The following is an 18,514-nucleotide window of genomic DNA, read 5'->3' on the forward strand; positions in this document are numbered from 1 at the left end:
CGACCTCAAACCAGACCCATTATGAGCACAAGGTCAGAGGCTTCATCTGAGCCGAACCTCACATGTGATGGACGGTCAGATTCAACGCACGATGAATCCGAAGTTGTTACAATTCCGACTACCGGAGCCCAAACTCCTGCCAAAGTTTCCCAATTTGGAAAATGGCATCAAATTGAGCCGTTCTTTTTGCAGAACGATCGTGGCAACTTGTTCGTCACGCCACAATCAAGAAATCAACGAAAAACACTAAGAAACACGCTGAATCTTAAAAATCAAGATTGCATGATCTTGGTTCGAAACTCAGATCCATGGCCTGAAATTGGTACCAAAATGATTGTCTCCTCGAGCTCATCAAGAAAATAGTAATCTTTTGGCCAGATGGTGATCGGAAAAGCCCCGAATCAGCCATAGAAAGTTCGCACGATTGAACGGCCATTACATGGACTGATTTGGAATTACTCAGATTGTTGGTACAGGGGCAAAATCGACATTTTGCCCCATTTTTTTAGATTTTCTTTAATTCTTTTAATACCTAATTTCCATCTATTAGTTTAAGTTTTAGTCATCCACCCATGTTTGGGCCCCACTTCTATATAAAGAACGTACTATCTCAATGTAAAGGACCCCTTTTTTGATGAATAAAAAATTACTTTTTGCTTGAGCGTTGGGTCATGGCTTGGAGACAGAGAGAGGAGAGAGAAAATTCAGATGGGTACCCCTTGGTAACTTTCTCTCTCCTCTCTCTTTCTTCTCTTCCTCTCTCTTCTCTGCTCTCTCTTTCTCTCTCCTCTCTTTCCCTCTCCTCTTTTTTCTCTCTCGTCTCTCCTCTCTCTTTCTCTCTCCTCTTCTTTTCTCTCCTTTGTCTCGCACGACAGTGCTCACTGCTAACCGCGATCTCCTTTTTCTTCCTTCTTTTTCTCTCTACCTTGTTTCTCTCATCTCTTCCTTCTTTCTCTCTTCTATCTCGCACGGCAGTGCTCAGTACCAAGCGCGATCTCCTTTCTCTCTTTTGTCTTTCTCTCTTTTCTTTCTCTCTTCCTTCTTTCTCTCTTCTATCCCTCATGGCAGTGCTCACTGTCGAGCGCGTTCTCCTTTCTCTCTCTTTTGTCTTTCTCTTCTCTCTCTTTTCTTTCTCTCTTCCTTCTTTCTCTCTTCTATCTCGCACGACAGTGCTCACTGCCGAGCGCGATCTCCTGTCTCTCTCTTCTGCCTCGCTCTTTTTTCTCCCTCGTCTCTCTCTTTTCCTTCTTTCTCTCTTCTGTTTCACATGGCAGTACTCACTGTCGAGCCCAATCTCCTTTCTCTTTTTTCTTTCTCTCCCTTCTCTCCCTCCTCTGTCTCACACGACAGTGCTCACTACCAAGCGCTATCTTCTTTCTCTCTCTTCTATCTCGCACAACAGTTCTCACTGCCGAGCGCGATCTTCTTTCTCTCTCTTCCTTCTTTCTCTCTTTTGTTTCGCATGGCAGTGTTCACTGTCAAGTGCGATCTCCTTTCTCTCTCTTCCTTCTTTCTTTTCTATTTCGCATGGCAGTGCTCACTGTCGAGCGCGATCTCTTTTCTCTCTCTTCAGTCACTCGTCTTTCTCTCTCTCCCTTCTTTCCCTCCTCTGTCTCGCACGGCAGTGCTCACTGCCGAGCGCGATCTCCTTTCTCTCTCCTCTCTTTCTTTTTTATCTTCTGCTCTCCTTTCTCTTTCCTCTCTCTTCTTTTCTCTATCTTCTCTCCTTTCTCTTTCCTCTCTCTTCTTTTCTCTATCTTCTTTCCTCTCTCTTCTTTTCTCTAACTTCTTTTTCTCTTTTTTCCTCTCAATTTTTCTCTCCCTTCTTTCTCTCTTTTGTCTCTTTTTTCTTTCTTCTCTTTCTTCCTCTTTCCTTTCTCCCACTTTCTTTCCTTCTTCTCTTTCTTCTTCTTTTCTTTCTCTCATTTGTGCTTCTCTTTCTCTTTCTTCTTCTTCCCTTTCTCTCTCTTCCTCTTTCTTTTCTCTCTCCTCTCCTTTCCTTTTCTCTCTCGTCTCTTTCCTTTTTCTGTCGTGCATGGCAATGAACACTGCCAAGCACGACTTTCTTTCTCTTTTTTCTCAATTTTGCACAGCAGCAAACACCACTGAGGGCGATCCTGTCTTTCTTCTCTCTCCATTCTGTCTCGCACGGCAGCGCGAGCGTGACCCTCTCTTTCTTGTCTCTCCTTTCCGACTCGCTCGGCAGTGAGTGCTGCCGAGCATGACTCTCTCCTTTCCTTCTTCCTTCTGTCTCGCACGGTATTGAACACTATCGAGCTGGACCATTCTTTCTTCCTTCTTTCTATCCTGTGTGGCAGCACACATTGCTGGGCATTATCTTTCTCCTTCTCTTTTGTTTTGCACGGTAGTGCATGTCGCCGAGCATGATTTCTCCCTTTCCCTTTTTTTTCTTTGTTTGTTTGATCAGAGGGTAGGCTGAGCCTTGTGCAGCCGTGTTAGTCTTGACATCGAGCAGCCTAGCTATTGTGCCGGTCTAGTTATCGTGCCCTTCTAACTGTTGTTTCGGATCAACGGTTGTGCCAGACCAACCACCGTGGTAGTCTTGCCGTCGTGTAGCCTAGCCATTGTGCCGGTATAATTACCAAGCGCGTCTACATGCCGCGCTAGACTAACCTCCATACCGGTCTTGCCATTGTGCCAGTCTAGCAGCCTGATTAAACTTCCTTCCTCAATTTCACTTCCACTCATCTGCTTTCTTATATCCCACTCAGTTCTTGTTTTATTATTGTGAAATATGTACTAAGGGTCCTTTGTCAAAGAGACACCAGAAGGCTGTCAAATTGATACGAACTCGATCATGTCATTTTCTGTTTTCCTTTGAGTACACACGCATGTGTGCGCTGACCCTATGAGAAGGTGGGGTCCCCACATGTCTTGTAATCTATGTGTGTGTGTAATTGCAGGAAAAGAAGAAATAGGCCAAAGGAGGCGATTTTGAACCAGTCATAAGTCTGGAGGGCATTCCAACGTGATCTAAGAGGGCACCCATGCGAGTTAGCCCGAGTGCGTCACGGACCCAGGTGAGGTAAGTCCCACCTCACACCTTAATTCCTCTCCCACCGGTTGGTAATCTTGCCCGTGTCCTTCGGACACGGTTCACGAGAGAGCGGTCTCAGGTCCAGGTCAATAGCAAACCCGGAGTCAAGTCATCGGGTCACGCTGACCCAAGGGCGAGATTGAGGCATCTAATCAGTGACATGCTCGTATTCGGGCTATCTGCCCCCTAGGCTAGTGCATCTTGCAGCCTGCTTAGGCAGCCATATGCAATATGGCCCATGATCGCACTGCTGTGATGCAAGATGCGGCCGCATTTTATAACATGAAAAATAGAATTTTCAAAGACCGATATTCAAGGATGGTTAGTGGTGAGTGTCTTTGAGCATATCAGGGGTTCATCATTTCCTAGGCCTCGACTATTATTAAAGAATATAGAGGCATATCTAGCTTGAACCCTGTGGGGCTGTGAGCCACAATCTTATCCTAGACAACAAGCATTGATGCTTCTTAGAGTACCTTTCAAGTTTATATCTTAAACTACAGTTTCTTGGCATTTCTCCTTGTAATGGCTGTTCTGTTGTTCAAGGGTTGGTGAGATGAGTTTGGACTAATTCACGTATTCCTATCAATTGTGTGGTACTTCCTTAGTAAATCTGTATTACGCACGAAAAAAATAAAATAGGGTAAGAGAACTTTCAAGAGGCCTCTTGCCCAGCCGATGTGACGCCAACACCCCCCTCCCCCCCTCTCTTCTGCATCAGTTTGGTGCAGCTAGATGATGCTTACGACTTTTGTTATATATATATATCAAAAAAAAAAAAAAAGAGAGGAAAAGCTACACAATCCAATAAATTTTTAGAATGCGTACTCCTTTGGTATATGTGCTTGTTTCATACTCTTGACTGGTAAAACATTGTTTTTCATGCTTTCTATTGCCGTTGGGAGCATTTTGGTCATTATATATGTGGAATTATGGATCTTCCTTATGTGCAATTTTTCTCATGCTTTTTGGCAATTTGAGGTTTGCATTAGCCTAAAATTTCCTCTCTGTTTTTATTTTTTTTCTTTGAGCTGAAGAGATATGTTTTGTTCTTTTGCTTATTTCTTGCACACTTCTCTTCACTTTCACTGTGTATCTGAATTTAGCGAATTTCCTCTATTTTTGTTTTGGTGAGTTCTTTTGTGTATTATTTGATTTTCGTTTCTCACAGACCTCTAGGATGATGTTCTTTTCAGGGCAGGGTTATTGAGCAGCAAGGAGCTGATTGAAGATAAACTTGAAAAACGTGTCTTAAGAAAAGGAGTACTGCTTGAATTTCGGAAAGATTCAGACAGGATTTTACTTGGAGTTGCTGAAAAACCTGATGGAAAGAGAAATTGGATGGTTTCTGATCAGGTTCTTAAGAAAACAATGACTTCTTGTTTCTATAGTTATAGAAAACAATTTCTTCTTGTTTCTTGGATTTGATTATTTGAAAAAAGGTTTATTGGTCTTTCTTTCCTTACGCATTTTGATTGGTGAGATCCATTTTGTCTTGTGCCCCATTCTTGGCAGAATGGGATTATGTCTTCCATAAAGCCTCAGCAAGTTACGTACATTGTGCCTGGTGTAGAAGACTTCAACCATTCAGAGATCCCAGAATTTATTTCAAAAACTCAGGATCTTTTGGTAGGTGCTTTATTATTATATCAAGGGATATTACTTGCTCTTCATTTCATTTTGACTCATTGGATTTGTATAGGATGCATCGCTTCTTGAATATGCTTGGGAGGAGCTGTTAGAGAAGGACAAGTCAGTGACAGCTGAAGGGTTAGCAGAGGTTGTCCTCATCTTAATTGTCGGTTTTATGTACTTCCTTTATCTGTTTATGTGACCATAGTTACTTTGCTTCATAATAGATAATATACGGTGGAGTGGACCCACTGGAGAGCTACTGTGCTCATGTCTTACTGTCAAAGGATGAGTTATACTTCAGTGTGTTGGAATCTAAAGGATCCTGTTCTGTTTATGCACCTCGCCCTACCACACAGGTAATGTTCATTACCTTTGTTAAAAGTTGCTTTTTCATTGAAGTAGGTGAGCCATGTGTTATGAAACACAAACTGAGTGAAATTCATCGTGTCATATTCTCCTTTTTCTTTTTCACATTGTACGGAGATTTACCTTATCTAGGGGAAGAGCATGGAATATTATTCTCTTCCTATTGGCCAAGTTTAGAATATATGGAAGTAATGATTCTCTTTTTCGGTTTGTTTATGTTTACTGATGGAAGTTCTTAAATCTGTTTATTTAGCTATTTATGGTTTCTATCCCTTCCATATATGTATTGTACACTGCTTGTATATTTTATGGTGGTTGTGGATGTCCATTTAATGGATCAATATTGCTGTCAAATAGCAATAAACATAATTATTCCTTGTTTGGAAAAAACCCTTTTATTCAGTGCTGTATTTTTTTATGTAGATAAGTTACCTATTTTTCTTTTAGATAAGTCTTTATATTAGGATTCTCCTATGACCACCACTGCAAACTTTAAACGTCTGACCTCTTTTTCATTTAATCTATTACATTAAATGGAGTGGACAACATTATAAATGCAATAGTGCCATGGATCAAGTCCATTTCTATCACCATGTAAACATTGGGCTACGATGCTGAGGGATGTTCTTTTTCATTAGTGACATGGAGCTAGGAGTTTTTTATTTTGGCGGCAACACTTTCTTAACACTAATACGTCCTCCAATCTTGATGGACCCCTCCGATGTTACCTAAGTGTTTATGGAAGTGCCTTTTGTGGACACTTCATGTGTCTTAAATATGGATGTAGGGGCTTATTCTTGAGTGTTTCATGTAACGTATGTAATTGTGAATGTTCTGTTATTTTATGGGACACCATACTAACCGTGTTGAAACGTATGCACGCAATATTTGTCTTAATTTGAAGGACTGCATTTGTCTTTTATATATATATATATATATATATATATATATATATATATATATATATATATATGGGAAATGCTGGCATAGGCTCACTAGCCTACAGCTACATATAGGCCCAATCTGACAGATATGACATCATTTCGTATTTTAATTTTAAATTTTCTTTTACAAATCCAAATCATGTGAAATTTTAGTTGTCTATTCTTCTCATTAATGCACACCTAATAAAAATATCAAAAAAATATTTCGTAAAAACTAAATTGACCAAAATATCCCCAAAACATTTCAGGGGTATTTTAGTCAATTTATATTTTGTGAATTATTTTTTTTATATTTTTATTGGATTCTAATATTTTTAAAGAACTCACACCCAAAATTTCAAGTGTTTTGGATTTATGTAAAAAAAAACTTTAAATTTGAATATGAAATGCAATCGTGATCATTGGATCGGCCCAAATTGAATCTGGGCCATTGGGCTTATATGTAGCTATAGGCCAGCATTTCCCTATATATATATATATATATATATATAAATATAAATATATAAATATATATATATATGGGTTATGTTAGGGTGCTCACACTATGGAGTAATTTATCATTGTACTCAATAAATTTTGGACACTTGTATACCATTGTTTTGTACATGAAGCAATTTTTTAATAAGGGTATTTTTGGTCATCGTGCTCCATGTGGGTGATGTCACACCTCATGTGGATGATGTCACACCTCTCCTAATGACCAAAAATACTCTTATTAAAAAATTGCTCCATGTGCAAAACAAGGGTATATAAGTATCCAAAATTGTTGAGTACAATGATAAATTACTCTATAGTGTGAGCACCCTAACATAACCATATATATATATATATATATATATATATATATATATATATCAACTTGATCTCTCTTTACAAAAGGTGACTTTCTTCTTTCTGAAAATTAGGTTACTGAGCTCTTATATAGGAAACGTGCGAAGGAGGCGTATGAGAAGGAGCTGGAGGAATTTGTTCAACTATTGAAGTCTGCAAAAGAATTGCATTTCCATTCTAAACCTCCGAAATCCTCATGGATGGTGGATGAGAATATCAAACACAGAATCTTGGCTCTTGAAGCACATGCTATAGATGCTTGGAAGAATGACGACCAAAAGAAAACTGCTGGAGAGGTGATTTTATCAGTTCAATTCAAACTGACCAAAAATCATTTATAGTCAATTATGATAAAAGAAAAAGACCCAAGAATCTGCACCCCAAGAGGGGGCAGTGCTCCCCATTTCTCTGACAAATAACTTCTCTTTATGTTATTCTATAGGTACTCAAGGCCATGGGGTTACAGAAAACTTCATCTGCAGCTATAAATCTCCTTATAGATATCGGATACTTTCCTGTACATGTAAATCTTGATATATTGAAGTTGAACATCCGTACACTTTATTCAGATGAAATTTTTAGAGCTGCCGATGAGATCTTAGCTACTTCTTGTGATCCGGACAAGGTATTCTTTCTGACTTTAACTTTTTACTGGTAATACCAATTTAAGAAGAAACAAACGTGGTTTACTAGGAAGAGTTATGTACTTGGGTATTTATAGTCTATTGCTTTTATTTCAGTTCAACCGAAGGGATCTCACATTCTTGAAGGTCTATGCAATTGATGTGGATGAAGCTGATGAGGTATTTTTAAGTAGTTTCTAGGAGTTCATGGAGTATGAGGATACCTAGCCAGAGTTTATTGGATCATCACAGTCCACTGAATTGATGGACAGTGATAGAGAGACTGGATGAACCAGAAAAGGTGATCTAGTATTGGCTCCCACTCGCTCTCCAGTCTCCATTACTTTCCAACTTTAATGGATGGTGATGACCCGATGAACTATGACTTTTCCGTAGTCCTTATGTTATAGTACACTGTTTCTTCTCCCATAATACAAATTGTTTAGGTAATTACTCATGGAGTGAAGGAAAAGAGTCTAGTGAGAAGAAAATTTTAGCCACAACACATCCCAAATCAAGCACACAAGTAGGAAACAAGAGAGAGAACCAGTTAGCTATGCATGTCTTCTCGAAGGGAAGCACTTTTTTTTCCCATTATGTTCTGAAATTTTCCACTCACCTCCTTTTTAATTCAAAAAAATAATAAATAAAGTAAAAAATACATTAGTATCCCTCCTTCCTATTCTACATGATGGCCAACCACCCAAAGAAACCTAACGCAACCAATTCCTCGTCTCTTTCTAGAATCACAAACCTAGGAAACACTGTTTTATCTTTCTAACCCATGTAGTCTCTACTCAATTCCCAAAACTAGGAATCTTACATGATCTACCACTTGAATGAAACCCGACAACTAAAAAAAAACTACCATTGACAATTAAGTAATGACCTAAACAATTTTCTTAAATTGTCCCCTACAATAAATCAAAACCCACCTTAATCACTTTATGTTTTAAATCCCCAATTAACTAATAGCCATAAATAAAAATACATCACTTAAATTAAATAAAAAATGAAAAAATACAAACAAGTTGCTCTTGCATCAAACTCCCGCGCCAAGCCCACGGCCTCCTTCACCCAAACATAGTGCATTGAATATGGGGCTTTGCAATCAGCTAATAATCACATAAACTCTCTTGAGATCATCTCGAGGAATGGTTCACTATGTGTCGATGGAGTAATCATGATATATAGGTTCGGTTTAGTCACATAAACTTGTTGGAGTTGCATTAGTTCAGACCAATGGTTTAAAAACCGGATCGGTGACCCGGATCGGGCTTTTCAAAAACCGATCCGGATCGGCGAATCGGCGATCCGGATCGGCGAATCGGCGGTCCGGATCGGAATCGGGTGAATCGGTCAGAATAAAGCTTCAAAAAAATCCGAAAAAATTATTAAAATTCATTATAAATATTGTTTTTTAGGAATTCAATAAAAAATGAGGGTACTCCATTAAGAATTTTCATGTTTTTGGATGAATATGCGAATATTGATATGTCCTATGTTTGGCAATTTTTTTACCTTTGCTAGCATTAAGAATTGCCACCATCTGTTTTTTTACATTACTAGGGACACTAGTGCATGCAGAAACTTCTCCCTTAACCCCTGCCAAGTGTTGCTTGAACCTATGTACCCCACTATTTATCACTCTTTGACAGTAATTACAAATAATTTTGTCTTTCTTGTTGAGATCAAGTCTGACCCCATGTTGCCATGCAGGGTCTTCTATAGATCTTGACATGATTCAACTGTTTTAAGATGTAAAAAGTTTAAATTAACCTGACAGTTCAAAAAGAAAAATAATCACAATATGTAGTGATAATATGTTGCGGTAGTTCATGTAGTCATATTCGTTGTTATTTGTTATTGCAAAATACCTTTTTTGACAATAATATTTCGTACATATCAATTACAAACATTTAGAATAATACAAAATGCAAGCTCCAAACATGGCTACAACTCAATTATCAAGAACATACATTTTTTGCATTAAAAAATTAATAATAAAAACAATTCTTCAAAGAGCCGGCTAACATCAGTCATTCCAACTTAAAAATCCATGAACAACAAATAAAAAAAATACAGTTTTGTATTGAAAATATAATAACATGCATTTTTTTGCATAAATAATCCATCAACATACAATTTTTTCAACAAAAACTTTAACAATAAAAATTTAAAATATGGTTTAATACCTCATGATAATTAAAACCTTGTCACGATTTTCACATCTTTTCGGAAAATCATCAATTTTCAAAAAATTCGATCATGAAAAAAAAAAAAAAAAAAATTACAGCAAACTCAAACAATAAAAATTAAAAATTAGGTTTAAATGTTTAATACATCATGATAATCAAAACTTTATCACGATTTTCACATCTTTTCGAAAAATCATCATTTTTCAAAAAATTCGATCATGGATAAAAAGAAATAAAAAAAAAAGTACAGCAAATTTTCAAAAAATTCGATCATGGATTAAAAAAAAAATTAACAAATTTTCAAAAAGTTCGATCATGGATTAAAAAAAAAAATTCATAAATTTTCTAAAAATTCGATCATGGATTACAAAAAATTCGATCATGGATTACATAAAATTCGATCATGGATTACATAAAATTCGATCATGGATTACAAAAAAAAAAAAAAACATAAAAAAACAAAAAATTCGATCGTGGATTACAAGAACAAAAAAAAACAATTCCATCATGGATTACAAAAAATTCAATCATGGGTTACAAAAAAAAAAAAAACACAAAAAATTCGATCAAGGATTACAAGTAAAAAAAACAAACATTTTGATCATGGATTACAAAAAAGTTGATCATGGATTACAGAAAATTCGATCATGGATTACAAAAAATTCGATCATGGATTACATAAAATTCGATCATGGATTACAAAAAAGTCGATCATGGATTACAGAAAATTCTATCATGGATTACAAGAAATTCGTTCATGGATTACATAAAATTCGATCATGCATTACAAAAAAAAAAAACAAAAAAAAACAAAAAATTCGATCGTGGATTACTAAAAAAGAAAAAAACAATTACATCATGGATAACAAAAAATTCAATCATAGATTACAAAAAACTCTATCATGGGTTACATAAAAAACAAAAAACAAAAAATTCGATCATGGATTACAAAAAAAAACAAACATTTCGATCATGGATTACAAAACATTCGATCATGGATTACAAAAAATTCTATCATGGGTTACAAAAATAAAAAATAAAAAATAAAATTCGATCATGGATTACAAGAAAAAAAAACAAACATTTTGATCATGGATTACAAAAAATTCGATCATAGATTACAAAAAATTCTATCATGGGCTACAAAAAAAAAAAAAAAAAAAAAAAAAAAAAAAAAAAAAAAAAAAAAAAAAAAATTGTTCTTCACAGAGTCGTTTTACATAAGCGATTTTAACTCAAAAATTCACCTCCAAGTGAATAAATTACATCCAATTGACTATATTTTCTGATAAAAAAAAATATAAGGAATCAAAAACCTAAATTTTTAACACATTATTTTTAATATATCATGAAAACAAAATCAAAAGGCGGAAAAAAAAAAAAAAAACAGCGGAATTTTTTTCCCCTGACATCTCACTGTTCATATCAAATTTCTTGCTGTAATTGACCAGATTACGTAAAATTAAAAATTTTAAATCATACTAGACACAATAAAGATTAAAAACCCTAATTATTGAACTCATTTTGTTCAAAATATGCCATGAAATAAATCAAATGGCGGAAAAACAAAAAAACCCAAAGTTCTTACCTGTTTTTGTGAACCGAAGCCTTCAATCTCCAAAAAAGTCTGTTTTTCTCAACGATTTTCACAAATTAGTAACAAAATCTTTTGATTCACAGCTTTAAGATCAATATGCCAACAAATTTTGAAAGATTCATACCCTATTTGGCATGAAATTTCAAAAATGGCGGAAACCCTAAACCCCGAATTTTTCTTGATCCAAAAACAACCAATTTTTCCACCATTAAATCGTTAAAAAAGCTGAATAAAGCTGTTTACAGCCTGAAAAACAGATCACGTGCCGAAAAAAACAAAAAAAATGATCAAAAAATGACAAATTTGAAAAAAATCCGTGAAGAACACTGTGCAACCGGTGTTCTTCACGGACTCGCCGATTCCGTACAGTGAATCGGCGAGTCACTGTGCGGAATCGTCCGGTTCTCTCTAGAACCGGACGATTCCCGGTTTTTGAACCGATCCGGTCCCTTTTTCGTGAATTCCGAGTCGAACCGGGCGAGTCCGGTTCTACTCGGCGATTTTTAAAACGCTGGTTCAGACATGTAGACCTGCTCGATTGCCTTGGTTCAGCCCTAGAACAAACCAAACCAACAACTTCCTCTCTCATTGGAGTTCTCCATCTTGCTCTTCATCAAACCATTGATTTTTCACGCATGTTGATGAACCCTAGAGTTTCCTGATTCCCTCTCCATGACCATGGCCTTTGTCTTCTTCACTTAGGGTTTCCCTAATCCCCCTCCCATCACCATGTTATTCATCAAATATTGGATCACTTATTAAATCTTTACCAATGATAGGATCTTTTTCTGTTTCTTTTTCTTCACTAAATATTGAAACTCCCATTGAAATCTTTTTCCTCATCATAGATCAACTCTACCACAAGATCTTGTTCTTCATCGTAGATCGAAAGTCCCATGAGATCAAAGCGATTCTAAAGGGGAATGTCAAAACCCCTTTCCTAGTTGCGGACGGATTCTCGTCGGATGGTGAATCATCTCTGAACTTAGCATCCAGTTCGCAAGCTGGTCGATTAGTTTGTTCTCGGTCAAGATTTGAATTTCATGTACCATGTGACCTACATGTCTCTGTTGCTCTTGGATCATGTCGGTTTTATGCTTGAATTTGATTGTGCCTTCCTTCTCTACCGCATCCCCTAGCTGATATGGTGGATCAATGAGCCTTCTTTGATACCACTTTGATGCAACAAAGGCAAACAGGAAAAAGAGAGTAGAAAGAAGAAAATTTCAGCCACAAAGCACCCCAAATCAAGCACACAATAAGTAGGAAACAAGAGAGAGAGAGAGAGAGAGAGAGAGAGAGAGCGAGCTGGTTAGCTATGCATATCTTCTTCCAGGGAAGCAAGCTTTTTGTTTTTTATTTTCAATTAAATTCTGAAAATTTCCAAGCCCTCTAATGTGAGGACACTCACCTCACTTATTTTTACAAAAAATAAAATAAAATAAAAGATAAATAAGTACCCGCCTCTTTCCTAGTCCTGTGGTATTCTAACAAGCCCCCAATCTATTTCATCGCTCTCTAGATCCACAAATCTAGGAAATATTGTCTTTCTCTCTTTAACTTGCTATTCTCAAGAATGGGATTAGGGTCATGGTGGTAGCACCACTTGTGGCCCAGCTAAGGTCTAGGCTTCCATTCTCACGTAACGCATTCAAAAACCACTAACGATTTCAAGAAACGGGTAGGGGCTCGTCATCCCCACTGAATTACCCCAAAAAAAAAAAAAAATTGCTATTCTCTCCCCAATTCCCAAAACTAGGAATCCTATGTGATCTACCACAGATGAAAACCAAAAAGTGAATCGCAAACTTACCCTTTGACAATTAAATAATGACCTTCATTATTTTCTTAAATTGCCCCCTGACAATAATCCCACCTTAATCCTCTATGTTTTAAATCCCCAATTAACCAATAACCATAAATAAGAATATATCTCTAACATTAAACAAAAAATTAGAAATACGAACTTTCTCGTGCATCAATTACTTTAGCTGAGAATTTGGAAGGGTATTATATGCATGTGTTAATTTTTTATGTCCTTTGAATAATCAATGGATTTTTTATTTTATTTTTAAATCTATAAATAAGACAATCATTCTTTGTTATGAATGCCTGTTAATTTGTTTTCATGATGTTCCAGCTTGATGATGCATTAAGTGCAGAGAGATTGCAAGATGGTAGAATTAAAGTCTGGGTTCATGTTGCTGATCCAACATCCTTGGTGGATTATGAGAGCCTCGTTAACAAGTGAAAATTTCTGCACTTCACATCTTTCTCTCTTTCCTTTTTTCCCCCCTTCTTTTGTGTGTTTTCTTTTGGTGTGGGAGTCACCATCACTTTTTTTTTTGTCCATATGTCTTTTCCTAATAGCACTTTTCTTATCATGCAGGGAAGCAATGAGAAGAGGAACGTCCATATTCTTACCCACTGCCACCTATCCCATGTTTCCTGAAAATCTTGCCATGGAAGGGATGAGCTTGAAGCAAGGAAGACGTTGTAATGCTGTCAGTGTATCGGTTATATTACATCCTGATGGAAGGTAAGATTCAAGAATATGCCCTATCTGTACACCTTAACTTTACACTGAGTATATGCTGCATCTGCAAGGTTTGCGAAAATACAAATTCATACTGTCATGTGTAATAAAAGCATTGCAGAGTACATGGTAGAGAACTCTGTAATCAGGCCTACATATATGATGACATATGAAAGTGCCTCTGAGTTACTGAATTTGAACTTGGAAGAAGAGACAGAACTGAAAATCCTTTCTGAGGCTGCAGCTCTTCGTTTACAATGGCGCCGTGGACAGGTCTTTTTCTACTTTCTCTGTTCTATGATTCATTTTGTGTAGGAACATGGAAAAGGTTAATAGTACAGCATACAGGTAGAAACAAAAAGATGGCTAATTTATTTCTTCAATGATTGTGTCTTCTATTTTTAGTGATCCAGCTATTTGAATAGGGGAATTGTGGAAATGATTAGTTAGTTTTACGAAATATATGTTGGAGGACATATGTGGTAACTTCTAATTGTCAAATTGATGATGTATTACTATTTTTAAATTATGATTCTCTTCTTTTAATAAGGAATGAAAATACGGAAATCAAGTTATGCTTGTGCAATGGGTAAGCATGTTGTACACAGCCTTCATATTGTATATACTACACAGCTGGGACATTCAATAGTCATTCTTAACGATGGACAGTGAAGATTAACCATACCTGCTCGAATGCCGGCATCGGAAACTATGGCTAACTGCATTGAGATCTTTTATTGTTATTTGTTGAAAATGGGTAACAAAATCAAACAATTTTTTTTTTTTGGCAAAATCAGTTCTGGATTTCTGATTAATATTGTCAGATCTTTTAATGTCTTTTTTCTTTAGATAAGTTGCTTTGAAGTAAAAAAATAGTTTTTATTTGATTTTTATTAGCTGAGAAAGTTTACAGGGTGCAATTGATACTTCAGCAATAGAGGCACGTATTAAGGTCAGCAACCCAGATGATCCGGAACCTTCAATCAATCTGTATGTCGAAAATCAGGCAGACCCAGCAATGCGTCTGGTTTCTGAGATGATGATTTTGTGTGGAGAGGCTATAGCCACTTTTGGTTCAGTTAACAATATACCTTTGCCCTATAGAGGCCAGCCTCAGAGCAATATATCTCCTTCTGCTTTCTCCCATCTCCCTGAAGGACCTGTTAGGAGCTTTGCCTATGTTAAAATAATGCGAGCCGCAGAGATGGATTTCAGGAAGCCTATTCGTCATGGGATTCTTGGCATTCCTGGTTATGTACAGTTTACATCGCCTATTCGCCGATATATTGATCTTCTTGCTCACTATCAGGTGATTTTTTTGTTTTTGCATCCTAGTTCATTAAGCTATTTAGTGGGTTCTCTTCATTTTCTGGATATGAATGATGTACTTTGAGTCTATTTCTATCCTGATAAACAAGCAAGTCTGTATTGACTAGAAAACATGTATATCTCTTATATTTAGTTTATCTTTGTTGTCTTTTTGGGGACTTCTAACATTTAAACGCTCAAAAGAGTAGTTAAATCTGAATAGAAGAAGAAATAATTGTGTTTTTCATGTACCCTAAAAAAGAAAGATCATGTTTTTACCATTTTGCAGGTCAAAGCTTTTCTGAGAGGAGCAGCACTGCCATTCTCAGCAGGACAATTAGAAGGTATAGCATCGCTAATAAGCGTGCGAGTCAAAGTTGCTAAAAATCTATTTAGTAGTAGTTTACGTTATTGGTTATTGGAATATCTACGAAGACAGCCAAAGGAAAAGAAATTCAATGCTTTGGTCCTCAGATTTATCAAAGATCGGATGGCAGCTTTACTTCTTGTAGAGGTAAAAGTAATTCCCACTATAAATAATCAATGTATGCTGTGATGTCACCGCTGTTTTTTATGCATCCTCTATGCACATGACACACATCATTGATTTAATATGCTGTTTTCTGGGGTGTGTATGTCTTGAAAGAGGGGCGGAGGGCGTTGTGTGCAGGGTGGGTTGGTGCCTTAAGCACAGACAGGGCAAGGGAAATAATACTCCACCCTTACCCGGCCAAGATATGTCAAAGGCGAATAATACTCCACCCCTACCCTGCAAACCTCTCTTTCCCACCCCCCTCCCTCCCTGTTCTCTCTCTCTCTCTCTCTCTTTCTTTTGCTTACAGCAGCTTTTTATTTTATTCCTTACCTTGTCTCATGGTGATGAGAATTTGTTTTTGCAATTTACTTGCAGGTTGGGATGCAAGCTTCTGCATTAGTATCAGTGGGTGTACAGATTGGCGATGAAATAAAAGTTCAGGTTGAAGAAGCTCATCCACGTAATGACTTCCTCTCCCTTAAGGAGGCCTGAAAAACCCCATTAAAGGTCCTGCAAGTGTAACCACTACAAAGAATTCGGCCCTGTGGAGCTTTAAGAATTATGTTGGGCCATCTTGGATCGGTAGCATCATAATCCATTATTTTGGCATCCGACCTGCCTCTCTACCTATCGTTTGGGGTAATTAGTCCTAGCCTCTTCCCACTTATAGCCATGGATTATCAAATCACCGATCCGGTTCGGATGCGATCAGGACCGTCCTGGTTCCTTCGTGGACCCAGGACTCGCTCCAGTGTTATACTGTTCACCCTTATTTGGAAGAAAAATGTTTTTTTTTCACCTGATCTACATTTTCTCCTTGTTCTCTCTCATTTCTCATCCTTTCTCGATGAAAATTTTCTCACAATCTTCATATTGCAATCCTCTATCAGATCTACAACAACGAATTTTAATCAAAACAGTTTCTGACAAGATAGAGAAATAAAAAATTGGGCACTTTTTTGAAAATCAGTTGACTGTTATACTTTAAATCCTTCTTTGGAAAGCGAAACTAACCTTTCTATCTACCATGGGAAATCTTATACAGGGAAGAAAAGAAATTTTCCAATTTTGGGTTTTCTCTCTCATGGAACCCTGGGAAAAATTCTGGAGGAAAAGGGCAAATGTGACATGGATTGCAGAGACGTGGGGCTATACTTTTCAAAAGCAGTTTTGGGAAAAATTCTGGAGGAAAAGGTCTCTCTAGTGATTCAGCTCGTTTTGTAATCCCACCTTCCAGTTTTGCAAGTATACATGTCTACTTGGAAGGAATCGATATTTGAGCTCAACTATCATAGATGAATTAGACCTACTCATTTGTATATTGCAGTTGTAAGAAATAATGAGTACTTGTTTTATATCTTTGCCTAATGTGTGCATTAATTGGGTCTAATTTTGCAGCTGTTCTGCCTGCTGTATCTTCAGATATGGTCTTTAGATAGTTAGATGTTAATGATTTGCAAGTAATTGGTTGCCCGTACATTCCTAGGTTTGATTGGAAGTAGTTTGTGGATGGTTTACAGAGAACTGCCAGATGAAAATAGGACCCTATGATCTTTGACGTTGTTCTCTGGGTCAAGGGGGATTTTCTAAATAATGTTTGAAAACGAAGAACAGTGAATACTTTCTAAAAAAAATGTTTGGAAAGTCTTGAAAATAATCGTATTTGCAACTCCAATATTTGAGAATGACACGTTACCTTCTAATTGATCATCTCAACATTGAGATGCATGCTTTTGATGTTAGAAAACTCTCTAATTGATCATTTCAAAATTGAGATGCATGAGTATAAAAAGAAAAAAAGATTTGAAGTATTAAAATTAATTTATCTTGTAACACATTATCTAGATTATCCATTTTTAAGATTTTAAAGTGTTATAGATCTATTTGATTTGAACTATTTTTTTAATTTAAAATTATATAATTAAAGATGGAAATAAATTCTCAAGCCATCCTCATAATTTTTTACAACAAAAATTTATTGATGATAAAATTTGGAGATGTGCCTTAATTTGAGGGATTGTTTATAAAGAGACCATTTGTCTTTTGTATAGAGAGGTTATAATCATTCCTGTCTGTTAAATTTTAAATTTAGTAGCTGTAAATCTAAAAAACAAGTTCTCGGATTTGTGATTCATCTTAAACTATCCAATTTGACATCTAATGAATGAGAATGATTGTGACATTCATGATAAATGATATCTTTATATGTAATCTCTTAATTTGATTGTTTAGGGTGACAACCTTATACAAATCACACCCTTTAAAAAGGGTTTAGTTTGTAACGAGCTGAGGTTTTAAACAAAGTAAAGCGTACTTTCAAATGGTATCGAGAAATGTGATTTCAATACTGGAAATCTTTGTGATAACTTTAAAATATATTTCATATTTAACTATAAAATTTAAAGCTTCAAAAATAATGTAGATTGAGTGGATATATGAAAATCTTGAAAATTGACCGTCCAAAAATGAATCATAAGATGCACTATTTCCAAAACTTGAAATCCATTTTTTTCACATGTTCATGCATCTTAATGTCAAGATGATCAATTTGAGGATGTTTGGGGTTCAAAACAACTTCTTCTAATGAAATTTTAGAGGTGGGTTCTAATTCGATTGTTTAGAGCCTCGGCCCTATATAAACTTTTTCTTATCTAAAAACCGTCCATGAATAAAGATCCTCTGAGATCGTGCTATATTTAATAGTGATCATTTGAAGTCCTACTCACAAAAGTGTGTGAAGGTTTTAGAGGATCATTACTCATATTTATATCCATTTTTTTTTTTTCCCTCCAAATTGCCTTTAATGTGCGAAGTGTACACAAGACCTTCAAGGTTCGAAATTTTCTTAAGATCCATCTTGGCATTGCCAAAAAGTGGCTTTTG

The 18,514-nt window shown here is 36.3% G+C and overlaps 1 protein-coding gene across 17 annotated transcripts in view; it reads left to right on the forward strand.

Moving 5' to 3' along the window:
- EMB2730 (Ribonuclease II/R family protein) overlaps window positions 1–16,986 on the forward strand; it is a 33,820-nt gene extending 16,834 nt beyond the window's left edge. For 2 of the 17 annotated variants that reach the window (XM_006846162.4, XM_088874783.1), the window contains 14 exons: window positions 4,255–4,414; window positions 4,574–4,687; window positions 4,761–4,838; window positions 4,918–5,049; window positions 6,909–7,130; window positions 7,277–7,459; window positions 7,575–7,637; window positions 13,393–13,499; window positions 13,642–13,791; window positions 13,902–14,061; window positions 14,702–15,097; window positions 15,386–15,610; window positions 16,007–16,270; window positions 16,677–16,986. In XM_006846162.4, the coding sequence (XP_006846225.3) occupies window positions 4,255–4,414; window positions 4,574–4,687; window positions 4,761–4,838; window positions 4,918–5,049; window positions 6,909–7,130; window positions 7,277–7,459; window positions 7,575–7,637; window positions 13,393–13,499; window positions 13,642–13,791; window positions 13,902–14,061; window positions 14,702–15,097; window positions 15,386–15,610; window positions 16,007–16,123 (2,107 nt within the window). In that variant the 3' untranslated portion in view covers window positions 16,124–16,270; window positions 16,677–16,986. Of the gene's footprint in view, window positions 1–4,237; window positions 4,415–4,573; window positions 4,688–4,760; window positions 4,839–4,917; window positions 5,050–6,908; window positions 7,131–7,276; window positions 7,460–7,574; window positions 7,638–13,392; window positions 13,500–13,641; window positions 13,792–13,859; window positions 14,062–14,701; window positions 15,098–15,385; window positions 15,611–16,006; window positions 16,271–16,676 lie in introns of those variants that run through there. The other 15 variants (XM_020668408.2, XM_088874782.1, XM_020668409.2 and 12 more) reach the window with 14 other exon arrangements.
- The last annotated feature ends 1,528 nt before the right edge of the window (window positions 16,987–18,514 follow it).

The sequence above is a fragment of the Amborella trichopoda genome, chromosome 8 (assembly GCF_054954075.1).
Source record: "Amborella trichopoda isolate Santa Cruz 75 chromosome 8, AtrichopodaSantaCruz75HAP2 v2.0, whole genome shotgun sequence".
Taxonomy (NCBI): Eukaryota; Viridiplantae; Streptophyta; class Magnoliopsida; order Amborellales; family Amborellaceae; genus Amborella; species Amborella trichopoda.